Source organism: Myotis nattereri (genome assembly GCF_964212035.1).
Source record: "Myotis nattereri genome assembly, chromosome: 4".
In the NCBI taxonomy this organism is placed as follows: Eukaryota; Metazoa; Chordata; class Mammalia; order Chiroptera; family Vespertilionidae; genus Myotis; species Myotis nattereri.
In genome coordinates this window covers 105,203,964-105,219,460 of record NC_138079.1, presented here as the reverse complement: position 1 = coordinate 105,219,460, position 15,497 = coordinate 105,203,964, and the positions used below count along the sequence as shown (strand labels likewise).

General features: G+C 55.1%; 2 protein-coding genes across 4 annotated transcripts; one reads left to right on the top strand and one right to left on the bottom strand.

Annotated features, from left to right (window-relative positions):
• Positions 1 to 2,536: 2,536 nt before the first annotated feature.
• PPP4C (protein phosphatase 4 catalytic subunit) lies at positions 2,537 to 10,670 on the top strand. Of its 3 annotated transcripts, none has more exons than XM_081089883.1 (9): positions 2,537 to 2,642; positions 2,799 to 2,955; positions 6,861 to 6,912; positions 7,422 to 7,472; positions 7,659 to 7,760; positions 8,369 to 8,542; positions 8,640 to 8,766; positions 9,570 to 9,759; positions 9,845 to 10,670. In XM_081089883.1, exons 2-9 carry the CDS (start codon positions 2,858 to 2,860, stop codon positions 9,972 to 9,974), a joined length of 924 nt encoding a protein of 307 aa, XP_080946009.1. In that variant the 5' UTR covers positions 2,537 to 2,642; positions 2,799 to 2,857; the 3' UTR covers positions 9,975 to 10,670. The 3 variants fall into 3 exon arrangements, with proteins under 3 accessions (XP_080946009.1, XP_080946010.1, XP_080946011.1); XM_081089885.1 differs by having other exon boundaries at positions 2,569 to 2,642; positions 7,422 to 7,550; XM_081089884.1 differs by lacking the exon at positions 7,659 to 7,760 and having other exon boundaries at positions 2,540 to 2,642.
• On the bottom strand, positions 10,664 to 15,005 carry TBX6 (T-box transcription factor 6; the record flags this gene model as incomplete). The annotated part of the gene is made up of 8 exons (XM_081089888.1): positions 10,664 to 11,274; positions 11,356 to 11,539; positions 11,622 to 11,695; positions 12,736 to 12,806; positions 12,889 to 13,035; positions 13,118 to 13,385; positions 14,570 to 14,804; positions 14,888 to 15,005. 8 exons carry the CDS (start codon positions 15,003 to 15,005, stop codon positions 11,067 to 11,069), a joined length of 1,305 nt encoding a protein of 434 aa, XP_080946014.1. The 3' UTR covers positions 10,664 to 11,066.
• Positions 15,006 to 15,497: the final 492 nt, after the last annotated feature.

Sequence of the window (15,497 nt, the reverse complement as noted above, 5' to 3'; positions counted from 1 at the left end):
CCTGGCGAGTGTGGTTCAGTGGTTGTGGGTTGACCCGTGAACCAAGAGGTCCTCGGTTCGATTCCCACTCAGGGCACTTGCCCGGGTTGTGAGTTCGATCCCCAGGGGGGATATGCAGGAGGCAGCCGGTCGATGATGTTTTTCTCTTGATGTTTCTGTCTGTCTCTAAAAAATCAATAAAACATACTTTCTTTTTTTTAACGAATATTAATGCAGCCCTGCAGGTGTGGGCCCAGCTAGGTTTCAGAGGTGGAGTGTGGATTTAGAAACCAGGAGGTCATGTTTTGATTGCAGGCTCGAACTCCCTAGGGGCATGCGAGAGGCAGTGGATCAATGATTCTCATCATTGGTGTTTCTCTCACCCTGTCCCTCTCTGAAATCAATAAAAAGATATTTAAAAAAAAGAATATTAATGCATATTTCCTTAATCTACACTGTTGAGTCTGTCAGTCTTACCATTTTAATAGGAAATGGGATTAAACTGGCTACTTAGTCTTCTTGGGCTGTGGAACCCCTTGAAGAATCTGGAATCCTCTCCAACACCAACAATGTGCAGAGACAGAACTCGGGTTCCAGGTTAAGAATGAAGCCTCCAGCAGCTAGCTGCTGCATTCCATGGAGCCAGAACAAGGGCCCTGCACTTACCCCTGTCATGCTGTTGCAGAAAACGGGGAAAAAAATCAAGCAACACTTAGAGTTTGGAATTACACATTTTTTTAAATCACCGGTGGGCTTAGAGAAAAATAAATTCAAATTCTAAGCAGACCTACAAGCAGAACTTTCCTTTTTATTAAAGAGCCAGCCCTATGTGTGCTTAGTGGTTATCTCGCTGGAAGCTGTGGCCTTGAAAACAACACAATGATATCCAATTAAAAAATACATCTAGCCAAAACCCATTTGGCTCAGTGGATAGAGCATCGGCCTGCGGACTGAAGGGTCCCGGGTTCGAGTCCGGTCAAGGGCATGTACCTTGGTTGTGGGCATATCCCCAGTGGGAGGTGTGCAGGAGGCAGCTGATCAATGTTTCTCATCGATGTTTCTATCTCCCTTCCTCTCTGTAAAAAGTCAATAAAATATATTAAAAATAAATAAATAAATAAATAAATAAATAAATAAAACATCTGGTATGGCTTGGGAGTATGGGCGTGTCTAGTGTCTGGCCTACAAGGCCAGACAGCTAAGTTTATCTTCCTTATTATTCAAGCAGCCTAGAAAGCAAAGTTATATTTTTAGAATAAGAGGCTGTCTAAAACAGAATTTCAAACAGTAGTTTTACAAAATAGGGGTTAGCCTTCTCTGCCTCGGACCCTCCCCCAATCACCCAGGCTGGGTGCAGCAGTAAATACACCAGATATTCTCAACTGTTGAAGGTCCTAGTCATAACCAGGGACCTAGTATTCCTGCCACTTCTCAGATTTTCTGATATGGACCCTTTCCTGTCTGAGCTTCCTTCTAGAGGAAAAAAAAAAATCTTGGTCTTCTGATCTCTCTGGACCTACTAAATCCATGTAGTAATAGATATAGAACTGATTAACCCTAGGACCTTCTAGGAGTTTAAGAACTTGGCCCTTTCCTTCTCTGTACATTTCTATATGTTGCCGACATACAAAATCAACACTCTCCCACAGCCCCTGCAAACTCTGGCCCTCATTCTGTGCCTACGGTCAACCCTGAAACACCTGAAATAAAGCAAATGAAAACTGAAGGTCATGGAAGACGGTGAAAAGGACATTCCAAAAGGGAGCACCTCCGTACAAGACTCGTTTAAGGACTAGTTGCTTCCTCTGCCTGCAGGAACAGAGACTAGGGGAGCAGAGGAACGCGAATACCACTGCAGGGAGCTTTGGGCTTCTTATGACTGAACTCTGCAAAGTGTGATTGATGGGTGGAAGCTAAATCAGAACACAGCTGTTCTGGGTTCAAATTTCAACCTTGACTCAAACCCCAATTCTTAGCTATGCAAATGTGAACAAGTTACTTAACCTCTCTAAGCTCGTTTCCTCCTTTAAAAAGAAAAGGGATAAAATGTGAAGACGACAGAAAGCAACGGAGGGGTGTCGAGGGGACCCCGCAATCAGAGGCCATGCGGACCGGCACAGGCGTGGCGAACTTTGTGCCTCTAACGGGGAGGTCTTCCCGGCAGAGTCCCCCGTGGCCGCGGGAGGCGGTCGGGCTGAGGCTGCCTCGCCCACCGGGCAGCATTCGGGGCGCCCGGTGCCAGGGCGGGCGGCCGGGGGGGAGCCAGGCGAGTCCATCCTCGGGCTGTCATGGCGGAGGCCGACCAACACAGGCCAACAACACGTGTATCCACGTCCCTGGCGGAGCCGGCCGGGCCTCGGCCTCCCCAACTGAGCCGGGGGCGACCCGGCCCCGAGATCGCACCCCACGGCCACAGTGACTTCCGCCCGAGGCTCACTTCCGGGTCCCGGCTCCCCTCGGCCCCGGCCCGGAGGTGGGGGCGGGGGCGCGGCGCGGGGCAGGGCGTGTATGACGTCACATCCGACGCGCGGCGGAACTCGCCTCCTTTGCTTCCGCGGAGGGGCCGGAAGTAGAAGCGGCGGCGGCGGCGGCCCGGAGCGGAGGGAAGGAGGGTGAAGGCGGGGAGCCCCGGAGCCGGAGCCGGAGCCGAAGTCACAGCGGCGGTAAGAGCCAGGGACCCCCTAGACTACCGGCCCCCGCGGGGCCAGCCGGGGCGGTGGGCCGTGAGGGGGGCGGGCCAGCCTCGGAATCGAGTCCCCCCCCCCCCCCCCAGCGGACCCCCGAGGGACCTTCTCACCCGCTCGCTTCGCCTCTCCCAGGAGAGCCCTGTGCGGCGCGGAGGGGCGGCGGCCCCGGCTCGGACCCGCCGGGGTGGGCCATGGCGGAGATCAGCGACCTGGACCGGCAGATCGAGCAGCTGCGGCGCTGCGAGCTCATCAAGGAGAGCGAAGTCAAGGCCCTGTGCGCCAAGGCCCGGTGAGCCCCGGCGCGGGAGGCCCGCGGCCCCGGCCTGGAAACGCTCCCGGAGGAGAGCGGACGGAGGCCTGGGCCCGAGCAGCCCGCGGGGACGGCAGGCCTGGACCGAGACTTGGAGTGCGGGGGGATGTGTTCAGTGAGGCGGCGAGTGACAGAAAGTACGGGGGACGCGCAGGGAAGCGCCCCTACTATGTGCCGGGGGGACTGACCTTTGCGGGTAGGCCTTGCAGAGGAAGAGGACACGCAGGAACGTCAGCAAGAACCGAAGTGCAAGGCAGGGACGCTAAAGACCCTGGTTTCTAACACAGAGCCCAGCCACAACCCCGGAGGGTGGGCATGGTGCCCCCCTTTGACAGACAGATGAGGGCTCTCCTGTTCAGAGCCAGCCCAGCGAGGGCGGGAGGGAGCCTGAGCCAGTGCTCGGGTCCTGTTCTTTTCAGGCCACGACGCGAGGTGGAGTGAGTGGGGTCCTCTCGTGTGCAGGCTGGGAGCCTGAGACATGGCGGCAAATAGGTCAGCGTAGAATTCAGCGTGAATTCGTGGCACGAGGGAGGCCCGGCTTCGAGCTCTGTGGGAGCAGGAACGCGTAGTGATTAAAATCCCGGGCTCCGGGAGGTCATGGCTGTAGGTTGGAATCTGAGCTTTGCCACTTACTGTCTGTGCTGGTGGTCCCTGAGGTCTCCCGAACGCTTTGTTGTTTTTCATCTGTAAGTTGGGCATCATAGTACTGAATAAGATGGCTGGAAGAGTCCGTAAGTTGGTGCTTGGGGTGAAGTTAGCAGAGTGCTTTGGTGCAGCGTGAGTGCTCAGCAATCCTTAGGTGTCACTGCTGTCACTGTGTAGGGAGATGGCAGTGCTGGTACGGACTGAAGTCATCAGGGAACTTCTAACAGAAAGTGGCCTTGAAAGAGGGAAATAATTAGGGTAGCGGATGGGAGCAGGGCCAGGGAGGGCGGCCGTCCCAGCAGGATGAGAGGAAAGATTGGAGGTCCTGAGGCGTGTGGGCAGCCGTGAGGAGACCAGTTACCTGCCTCCTCTGAGGTGCTGTGTGACTGGCTTCCGCCAAGCTGGAGACTTGTGAGAAAAGAGCCAGCCTGGCCGGGGTGGCTGAGTGACAGCATCGACCTATGAACCAGGAGGTCACGTTTTGATTCCTGGGTGGGGAACATGCCTGGGTTGAGGACTTGATCCCCAGAAGGGGATGTGCAGGAGGCAGCCAGTCAATGATTCTTTCTCTTCATTGATGTTTATATCTCCCTCTCCCTCCTCCTCTGAAATTAATAAAAATCTATTTAAAACAGAGAGAGAAAAGAGCAGAATTACCCTACATTTACTGAATAGCAGAAGCACTATTAGCCTGGCTTTGTACTGGCAAAGAATTTATATCCATTTCCTCCCCACCACAATCTTGTGAGGTTGGAATTGTTTGCTCCATTTTACAGAACGGAGGCTGTGACTCCTAGAGGCATAGTGACTCGACTAAAGATCACCCAGAGAGAGGGGGGCAGAGCTGGGTGCCGAACTTGTGGCTCTTTGCTTGGCTCCCTCCCACCCCAGACACTCTAGCCCCCAGACAGGGCCTGTGTGGGTTTGGTGAACAGGCAAGGCCCCTTTTTAAATGCTTGTTTGTGGCTCTTCCATGTTTTGTCTGCTTCCTCTGTCTTGATGGCATTTTTAGGAACTTAAAACCAATTGCTGCCTGGCACCATTCTTTTTCCCATATGTCTTATCTGCCCCCGTAGGACCTGGATCAATTTGGTGGTGGTGATAGCTAAAGCTTGGGAAGCATGGTGGAGTTTCCAGAATAACAGAGAAGTTATATATTCAGTCACCATTGTGTTTGGCAGCAGCCCTCTGGAATAGGAGGGCAGGAGTGAGTATTTGAGAAGAGAAATGAGTCTTAGAGGAGATAATGTCTTACCCACAGCCTGACTGATGGTTGGAGGGGAGGTTGATTTTGCATTCAGATCTTTTACTGCTCTCCATGCTCATGGGCAGCCAGGCAGAGACAGTTAGACTATGAGAGGCTACAGAGGACGGAGGGGTGGGAGGTTGTGTCCAGCTGAGATTGAGCCGGAGCTAGGAGGAGGTACTAGAGAGGCTCGAGTTGGCCGCCATTATCTCAGGCCCAGTGTGAAGGAGGCGAATTCTAGCACCTGGCCATGGCTTCCTGGGGGCCCACCAGTGACCCAGGCCAAGGCTGGTAGTGTCGAGAGCTTTGGCTTGCTCAGAGGGTATACAGACTGGACCCTGGGAATTACAGAGGCCTGAAGTGTGTGAGCTGACTTGCTCTTATTAAAAAGTCAGCATATTCGAAGAGCAGGGATTTTGCGTCAGGTGGTCTTCAGTACGAATCCCATCGCTGAACAGTATGACCCCGGTCAAGTGACTTGACCTCTCCAAGTATTTGAAATCATCATGAAACTCAAATGAGAGTCTTCATATCCAGAGACAGGCCCTGGCACTTGGTGAGCACTTAGAAAGGCAGTGTTAGCTGTGGACGTAAAGCTGAGCAGGTGCGAGCCCTGAGAGGGCTGGTGATGTGCTGCTGGTGACAGAGATGGGGTCAGAGGCGGGGTCTCCATTCCACACCATGCTGGGGCCCTACTGGCAGGCACTGCGGTGAAGTTTTGACCCCGAGTCCGGGAGAGGCTGGCATAAATTCTCAGGAAGTTGGGCTCCTGGGTTCCAATTGAGACACCAGCTTTGTGACCTTGATCCTGCCCCTTTTTTTCTGTGAGCCTCGGTTTTTTACCTGCCGGATGGGGAGGAAAAGAAGCTCCCCCAGTCAGTTGAAAAGGTTGTTATCAGCAATTGATGAGGAATGATGTTCAACACAAGATGCAGAACAGGTTGGAGATCCTGGTTGCTGCAGGGCCCCCAGGCTACAGCCAGGGCCTTCCTCCCATTCCTAGAAAGCAAAGCACACCTCCTTGGAGCTGCCTTTGTCATGCGGCGTGCCCTGAGGGGTCTATAGGAACCGAGTCCAGGAGACCGGCAGAGTCAGGGCTGAGCCAGGCCTGGGCCACATCAGAGTGGCTTGATGAGAGCGCACAGACCCTAGAGTCAGGTTGCTTTGGTTCAAGTCCCACCTGTATGACTTCAACCATTTTCTTCATCTGAGAAGTGGGAGTCATCACAGTGCCTGCCTTTGATTGCATGTGTCATCCATGCAAAGCTCATACTAGAGGCCTGGCGTATGGTGTTAACTGGAATGTTCACCGCTGCTATTACCATCAAGGATGAAATCTGGAAATTGTACTAAAATCGGGTGTCTGAACCTGACAGTGGTTTTAGGTCATGCTCACTCACTTATGTCAGACGCATTGCAAGGAAAGATGACAGAATGAAGTCCTCACTTCCTCTAACTAAATAATGAAAAAAAGCAACAACGTATCACTTTGAAGATCCCTTTGATGACGGCCTGCCCAGGGCGAGCCCCTTGTGCCTTTAGACAGCCTGGGAGAAGGCCCCTGTGGGGTGGAGAGGAGCTGCAGGAGCTCCGCCAGGGCACAGCCTCGGAGCACTCGAGCGGAGCGGGCAGGGCAGGGAGCAGAGGGCTCTGCAGAGATGTGTTTGCTGGGAGTGCGGGCGCGTGAGAGGAAGCGGTGGAGGGGGAGGGTTGGGGGGTCAGGGCTGGGAAAGTCACAGCCTACCGGGGAAAGGCGTTGAACGCTAGAACAAGAGTTTGGGCTTTGGCTTGCCGGCAGTGGGGGAACCACGGGAGGGGATTGAGCAGTGAGGGCTGTGGTCAGCCTGTCCTGGGGAACTTGCGCACCTCACTCCTGCCCTGTAGAGTTCAAGGACTGCCGCATACCCCCCCACCTCCCCCCCCCCAAAAAAAAAAAAAAAAGATCGGGAATTGGCCTGGCCTGGCTGTGGTGACCCTGTTCTTCTGTCTCCAGGGAGATCCTGGTAGAGGAGAGCAACGTGCAGAGGGTGGACTCGCCAGTCACAGTGAGTACCCTCCGTCCCCCCCGAAGCCAGCGTGGTTTGGAGGCATGTAGACATTCGCTGTAGCCTTGTGGGCTCCCTCCTCCCTGGGAGCCCCATCTTCAAGGGCCCCTCGCTGTAAGAAATGGAAGTTGTGGGAAGGGGCTTTTGACTTGTTGGAGAGAGACTCTGGGCCAGGGCAGAAGGACCCTCCGTTTGGTAAGTGATTCTACTCCACGTTTCTACATGTTCTTCATTGTCAGGACTTCATTCTGGGCACCTTGAGGGGAGCAGGGAAAGCAGGGGCCAGGTCCTCCCAGAGCTTCAGGTCTGAAAAGACCTGGCTCTAGCTCTTGCCCAGAGAATAGCTGGCATTCACTGTGGGACGGAGGGGGTTGCAGACCAGGCTAACGGGCGGGACAGTAGGTTTTGGGCCGAGAAGCAGGGGCTTAGCTAAGAGTGACCGTTGGGAGATGTCCCCTGGGAGCAGAGGCTTTCCGATGGCGAGTTCCCACACACCTCTCCCTTCCCAGGTATGCGGTGACATCCATGGACAATTCTATGACCTCAAGGAGCTGTTCAGAGTGAGTGTGGGGCAGCACTGGGGAAGGTGACCTGGAGGGTGACTGGAAGGCCCCTTTGAGAGGGAAAGCTTGAATTTGGTGAGTGGAGTGGGGGCAAGTGGCCTCTAGTTAGGTGGGCCCTTTGTGAAAGAAGGGCTTCAACGTGACTGAGTAGGGGACAGTTTAGGACCTTCTCCCTCCCCCCAGGTGGGTGGCGACGTCCCTGAGACCAACTACCTCTTCATGGGGGACTTTGTGGATCGTGGTTTCTACAGCGTTGAAACGTTCCTCCTGCTGCTGGCACTTAAGGTGGGGACTGCTGTCTTCTGGAGCCCAAACCTGGGCCACCTCAGGCCTGACCTGTCTGCATCCTTTCCGCCCTCCTCTCCTGCTCCATCCACCCCCAACTCTGAGCTGTGCTGCTGGTGATGACATTCTGCTTGGCAAGGGTGGTCACAGAAGCTTTCCTTGACTTGGGGGCACCTGATTGGGCCCCTGGAGGATGAGGTCAGAGGGGTGGCATTGTAGGGGAGGGAATAGAGGCTCAGTCTGTTCAGAAAATGACAAGGAGTTGAGTTCAACTGGATACAGCATCCACTGGTGGGAGAGAGGTTGTAAGGGGCCAGGTGACAAAGCGCCTTGAATGTCTTGCTAGTCTTGGCCCTGGTCTCTATCTGGGAGGTGAAAGAAGAACCTGTAGGTGTGTAGTTGATGGGGTGCCGGCGGGGGGGGGGGGGGTGTATTTTCTGAAGGAGGGCTGGGAGCCTGTGAGGTGGGTGCAACACCATTCAGGCAAGAGATGGCATGCATCTGGGCCAGGGTGGTGATGAGGATGGAGTGGGGCTGACAGATGTGAGGAGATGTAGGAGGGAGAGAGAGAGCCTGGACCCCAGCCCTAGCTTGGTGGTTACTTTCAGGTTCGCTATCCTGATCGAATCACCCTGATCCGGGGCAACCACGAGAGCCGTCAGATCACACAGGTCTATGGCTTCTATGACGAGTGCCTGCGTAAATATGGCTCGGTGACCGTGTGGCGCTACTGCACTGAGATCTTTGACTACCTCAGCCTGTCAGCCATCATTGATGGCAAGGTAGGCTGCCCAGGGCTCCGTGGGGGTGGGGGTGGGAGAGGTGGGAGAGGCACTGGGCCTCAGCCTCCCTTCCCTCCTGTCTTGCTCTCCCCTGTAGATCTTCTGCGTGCACGGGGGCCTCTCCCCCTCCATCCAGACCCTTGACCAGATCCGGACGATTGACCGAAAGCAGGAGGTGCCTCATGATGGTCCCATGTGTGACCTGCTCTGGTCTGACCCTGAAGGTGAGGGCAGGTGGGGCCGGGCAGCCAGGCTTCAGCCTTAGTTTGCTGAGACACTGAGTGCTTTGGTTAAAGCAAGTGCCTTGAAAGGACACTGAGACCAGGTACGTTGGGGAAGAGTAGAGCGGGCTGGTCTTCACTGGCGTCTGTCCTTGACCTGCAGACTGGCTGGCGCCCTCAGAGCAGGGGCATGGGGAGCTGGGTGCTTTGAGCTTGGGCGGAATTAGGGTCTGTGTATCAGGGCCTTGTTTAGGACAAAATCATTGGCTCCCTGCCTGCGAAGGGGCTTTTGCAGAGGTCAAATGCTTACAATGATCGGCCCCTGAGAACCCCTCATGTGGGGAGCTCCTGAGCTAATACGGAGCAGGGCTGAGGCTGAAAGCCTAGGTACCAGTCCAGGGCTCCTTCTGCTATAAGACAGTCTCCACCCTCCCCCTGCCGTGCCCGAATGCCCTGTTCCTGCTCCCAGACGAGCTGTGGCAGCCCTGGCTCACTCCTGTATGCGGCAGCGTGGTTCTTAGAAGCACCTCCTTTCACTCCCTGTGTACCTAGTTGGACAGTAACGTGCATGGCCACTCCGATTGAGGTGACTCCAACTATCAGGAAAGTCTCGTCATTGGAGCTTACCTGCTTCAACATTTGCAGAACCCCCAGAACCCCCCAGAACCCCCAGAACACAACCAGGCCCTGTCCTCTTGCCCCACGGGCCTGATTCGGGGAGGGGGCAGGATTTCTCCTTCGAAGGGCAGTGGGCAGTCAGATGCCTTGAGGACACCTCTCCCCATCTCTGCCTTCATTTGCCTCAGACACAACAGGCTGGGGTGTGAGCCCCCGTGGGGCTGGCTACCTATTTGGCAGTGACGTGGTGGCTCAGTTCAATGCAGCCAACGACATTGACATGATCTGCCGTGCCCACCAACTGGTGATGGAAGGTTACAAGTGGCACTTCAATGAGACTGTGCTCACCGTGTGGTCGGCACCCAACTACTGCTACCGGTGAGCTGCCTGGGTCAGGGGTCACGGTGGGGGTGGGATCTAGGCTGACACACGCTAACTGCCGCCCTCGCCCTCCGACTTGCAGCTGTGGGAATGTGGCAGCCATCTTGGAGCTGGATGAGCATCTCCAGAAAGATTTTATCATCTTTGAGGCTGCTCCCCAAGAGACGCGGGGCATCCCCTCCAAGAAGCCTGTGGCCGACTACTTCCTGTGACCCCTTTGTCCCCTGCCCCCCACCCCCCTCCAGTTCCTCTGGCCCTTGGACCACTGTGACTCTACCCTCTTCTCCAGATGGAGGCTGGGCATGGGGGGCTGTCCCCAGCTCTGCTCTCCCTCAAAGAGGGCACTTCGAGGGTGAGGACTTTCTCTGGAGAGGCTCGGAGCCTGAGCTCCATGCTCCTCCTTTCTCCCCACCTGAACCATGAAGTTTCCAATAATTTTTGTTTTTCTTTTTTTCATTTTTTTTGGTTTGTTTTTAGATAAAAATTTTGAGAAAAAGAAAAAATTCTAATAGAAGAACTATGGTCTTTGGATTTGTGTCAGACTTGATTGGGGATGAGTAGTGCTGCTGCCTGGGACCTGGGATGGACCCCACCGGAAAGGTGAGGCGCAGGCCAGCTCACCTGCCCAGAGCCTCCTGATCCATCCACTGACAGTGACCGCTCCTGAGCGCGAGGTAGAGGCCGGCCCTCAGAGACGGCCTGTTTAATTCTCAGAACAGTGAGTGTCAGGACATTGCTTCCCCCGTTTTCTTGAAGAGGAACCAGGCCCAGAGCAAGTGGATTTACACACACAAGATCAAGCAGCTGGAAATGGCAAGTCTAGATCAGGGGCCGGGGTCTCCCCACAAAACCTTTGCTCACCCAGTCCCTCCCAGGGCCAAACACCATTAGCCCAATGTTTCCGGAGCACGGATGTCTTTTGAGTTTTATTAACAAAAATACTCTGGTGTGGCTCGCACTGGGGCAAGGAGGTAATGACTAGCTGAGCCCAAGGGTGAAGCCAGGAGTTGGTGGTGCTGGTCCAAGGCCCCATTTGGCCAGGCAGAACCTCCCTCTCTTCGCACAGAGGTGAGAGCCTGGAAGGGGAAGCTGGCCCCAGCTGGACTCCCAGCAGCTTAGCCAGAGCTTTGAAGCCAGAGGGGGGTGGGAATGAAGTCAAAGTGTGAAGTGGGGTGGAGGAGGCCCAAGGCAGCCATTTGGTGTGGGGGATGGGGTCAGTGGAAGTGAGGGGGCTACAGCCTGGGGGAAGGGAACTGGAAATCTGTAATGGAAGACTGAGGGAGGCAGAGGGGCCTGGCAGTGGCTCAGTACATTGGTTTGGACCCCATATCCAGATAGGCCCCAGGGTAAGGTAAGGGCAAGGGGCCTCCTTGGAGGAAATGTGAGGCAAAGGGTGCTGGGGGTGCAGCCGCTGGGTATCCTGAGCTTCCTGGCCCAGACTGCAGCTCTAGGAATGCAGCTGAGTAGGGGGCTGGGCGCCCCGAGTCTGGAGCCTGAGGGAAGCTGGGGTTCCTGAAGTGGAAAAAGGTGTCAGAACATTGGAGAGGGACCCCCAGACTGGAACAGCCCAGTCTGTGCCCTGGTCCCACTCACCTGGTTGGAAGGTGACTGGGAGCCCCATGGAAAGCTGCAGGGTGCAGAAGGTAGGCCTCGGCACTGGAGCCACCACACAGAGGAGCTGGGGCAGGGGCAGCTTCCCTGGGCGCGGGGGCCTGTTCTGGATCTGACTCACGAACATCCCCGCCCAGGGTGGAGTCACAGGGACCACCTGGTGCATCTCGGGAGACAGAAGAACCAGGTTGGGCGAAGGGAGATCAGCACCTCAGGCCTGGCCCCATCACCATGGGGCCAGTACTCACCTCCACTCCCATAGGCCTCTGTGGCTATTGGCTCTGGGCCCCGCAGTTTCCTCTTAACACGGGCATCTCGCTCCCTGGGAAAGACAGTGATGATGGTGGTGATGATATCACTTACCAGGTGCTAGACATTCACCCTACCAGGTTTCATACTATACCCATTTTTTCAGATGAAGGAACTAAAGGCCAGAGAATTAAATAACTAGAAAGTAGTAAAGCTGGGACTTACTCCCCACTTAGAACTTTCCAGTGGTTTCCTATTGCATTTAGAATAAATGGAAACTTCTTCCCAAGCTACGAGGCTCATCCCACCTTGCTCTGGCCATCCTCACTAGCTGCCTTTCAGTCTTCTCTTCTGTCCCCTATTCACCTGCTTAACTCATCCTTGTCTCCATTCAGGCATAACTTCCTCAAGGAGGTCGTCTGACCACCCGTAGCACAACATGCCCTCCCTGGTAACATTTGTAATAGTTACACTGTTACATTTGTTAGGGTAATCTTGATTAATGTCTGTCTCTTCTGCCTTGAAGGCAAGGACCAGTTCAGGGGGCTGTCCTCAGAATAAAAGCCAAAGTCCTAACTAACCCTTTACTGTTTAACATAATCTGTCTCCACCTCTCGCCATTCACGGGTGTGTTCCCACCTCAGGGCCCTTGCACATGCTGGTTCCACGCTCAGCATGCTGTTCCCACATATCCACATGGTTCCCTCCCACGTTTCTGTCTAGTCTTTTCTCAAAGGTCTCTTCTCAGTGAGGCCTTTCCAGGCCTCTTATCTAATAAATACCTCACTGCAATTCTTCCTTGCTTGCTTTTGTCTTTAGAACGTACCCCTAACATATATCATCACTGTTCTTGTTTAGTTGTCTACTTTGCCCACCAGTGTATTAGTTCCATGAGGACAGGGCTTTCATTTGTCCTCTTTACTGATGCTTCTCCAGTGCCTAGCACTGTGCCTGGCACATAAGTGCTAAATGAGTATTTGTTGAATCAATGAATGAATAAATGTTTTTATTTATCATTAAATGTCTATTAATTCCCCACTATGTGCCAAGCACATAGTGGGGAATTAATAGACATTTGGTAAATGAATGAGTGAATGAATGAACGGTGCCCACCTCTTACAGTTTCTGCCATTCTCCCGGAAACCTTTGGCAAAGGGGTTGGCTGCAATCTTCAGTTGTGTGATCTGGGGGCACATATCCAGAGTCAAAGCTCCTGCAGCTGAGGCAGGGTACCACCACCCACCCCCCTCAAGCAGGGTCACTCACCCGTGGGTTCTGGTAGGCTGTCACAGAGATGAACATGGTCTCAGGGAAGCGAAAGGAGGCAACGCCCCCCCAATGTTGGCTGCAAAGCTGTGCGGCCCGCACTAGGTGTACGCGGGGCTGATACTTGTGCATGGAGTGCAAGATCAGCTGGGAGGGAAGAAACAGAAGTGACCCCTAGCCCTGGGTTCCAACCCCAACCCCCAGCCTGGGGTCCCAGCCTGGGCCTCACGTGGCCATGAGGGTCCAGTGTGCTGTTGGTGAGCTTGACCCGATGGAAAGAGACAGGCTGCCGCATCCAGTGGGCACCAGTAGCAGGGGAGTCAGGGTGAATGTAGACACGGTCAGGCAGGCGGGGCTCGGCTTTGCCGCTGGGCTCCCAGCGCCGTCCCTGCCAACGGTAGCGAGCTCCGTCCACTGGCACCACATCCAGAAGGAACAGGTAGCGGGCCTCAGGGTCCAGGCCAGTGACTGACACTCGACAAGCAGGGAACATGCGTCTGGATGGGAAAGAAGACAGGAGTGCCTTGAGCTACCCAGCAGTCACAGGCAGGCACAGTGCTGACAAGGGGGCAGAGCCACCAGCTCAGAGTTTTGTCAGGGAACACTCGAGCTGGAGTTAGAACTGAGGAGAGGGCCTGGAAGCTTGTTCCATCCCATTTTATAGATAGGAAACAAGAAACAGGTTAGGTGATCAGATCGGATCAGAGTCACAAAGGTTGAAGCAGAGCTCGCAATCCTGACTCTGGGCCCTTCAAACTCGATTTGCAGAAGCAGGGGGGGTGTCACACTTTTCTCCTGGAAATCTTGCCAGGAGCCTCTTCGCTCTCCACCCTGAGGATCTCACCCGATCTCCAGCACCATAATCTACAGCACTGGACAAACTTGCTTCAGGGAAGAAAGAAAGAAAGAAAGAAAGAAAAAGCCCTGGCTGGTGTGGCTCAGTGTTTGGAGTGTTGGCCCTTGCACCAAAAGGTCTCAGGTTTGATTCCTGGTCAAGGGCATGTACTCAGGTTGCAGGTTCAATCCCCAGCCCCGATGAGGATGCATGTGGGAGGCAGCAACCATTGATGTTTCTCCCTCCCCCTTCCACTCTCTAAAAATCAATGGGAAAAATGTCCTCTGGTGAGGATTAGCCAAACACACACACACATCCCAACCCTGCTTTCAATGGAGAAGATACCATGCCAGGGCCCGAGTTCCTGGCCTAGATAAAGAGCTCCACACTGACCATATCCCTGCCTCCAAGGTGACCCCGGATCTAGTCATGTGCTGACAAACCTTAATGCTAACCCTGATCCTAGCCAGACTTCCCTGACGCTGGTCACTGGCTGGCCCTTGACTCTAGTTATAGTCTGAAGCCCAACTCCAGCCATAGACTGACCCCTTGATCTAGGCCACATACTAAGCTATAATCCAGCCAGACTTTCTGGACAGGACCCAGACTGACCTATGACTCTTCCTTAGGTTGGTCCCTAAACCAGCCACAGGCCTTTGCCACAACATGTCCGTGATCAGTCACTGAGTAACCCCTGGCCCAGACCACAATCACATTCTGAACGTCGGCAGAGCTCTGGCCCCCCTAGAAACCCTCAAACTAGCCCCATCACCAGGAACTCTGCCTTTCCCAGAGACCCCCCACCAGGAACACACTGGGTCCTCTGACCCTGGCCCAGCCCCTCACCTCCCAGCTTTGGTGATGATCATCTCTGTTCCCACAGAATTGAACTCTTTCCACAGCTCCTGGTTCTCCAGGCTCAGGCTGACTCCAGGGAGTGAGTGAAGGGCCTCTGGGGCTGGAGGAGACGGCTCAGTGCCCAGGGCTGGGGGCAGAGGGGGAAGAGGTGGGGGAGCCGCCAGGGTGCGGGGAGCAGCCTCAATCCCGGAGAGGAAGCAATCCAGTTTGGGAGTGTCCAAATCTGGAGATGGGGGGAGAATGAGGAGCCAGCCCAGGTCCACAGCAACCCTCAGTCCCTACAGAGGAGCTCCTCCCAAAGCTCACCGGGGTAGCGGTAACCCTCTGCCAGGGCAGGCGGGAAGCTGGAATCGGTCACTGGCTGGGGGGGCCCAAGGCGGTAGCCGGTCCCCAGGGAGGGGTACAATTCTCTTGGGTGATACATGGAGTAGTCCTGTCTGGCCTCAGGTCTGGCTGCCTAGAGTCCCCTGGTGCTGGGAGATGCCCCCTTTATAGCTCACAGCTCAGCCCCTTCCAGACCCAGGATCACAGCCCCTCCCTCTTTGGGGCCCTGGAGTTGGGCTGGGGTGGAGACCCCTGGGGCCTGGAAGGGGTACAAGAGGGGGCCGGATACCTGGGCACCCTCCCCCGCAGGCTTCATTAGCCTCGACCCCCTGCCCCTCATTACATAATTAACTCCTCGGCCTGATTGATCCCCGGCACTTGGACAGGGACGCAGTTTGGCGCTTCCGGCCAGCTGGTCCCCGTTCCCACGGGGGGAGCCCCAGCTAGGGCTAAGCTACTGAGAGGGCGGGGCCTGCACCCTGGGATGGAGCCTGGAGTCCTGGGGCAGACCTTGGCGGCTCAGACTCCTAGCAGGTGACCCCCACCACCCTCACTGGGAGGATGGGGCTTGGAGGGAACGAGCCGGCTGGAG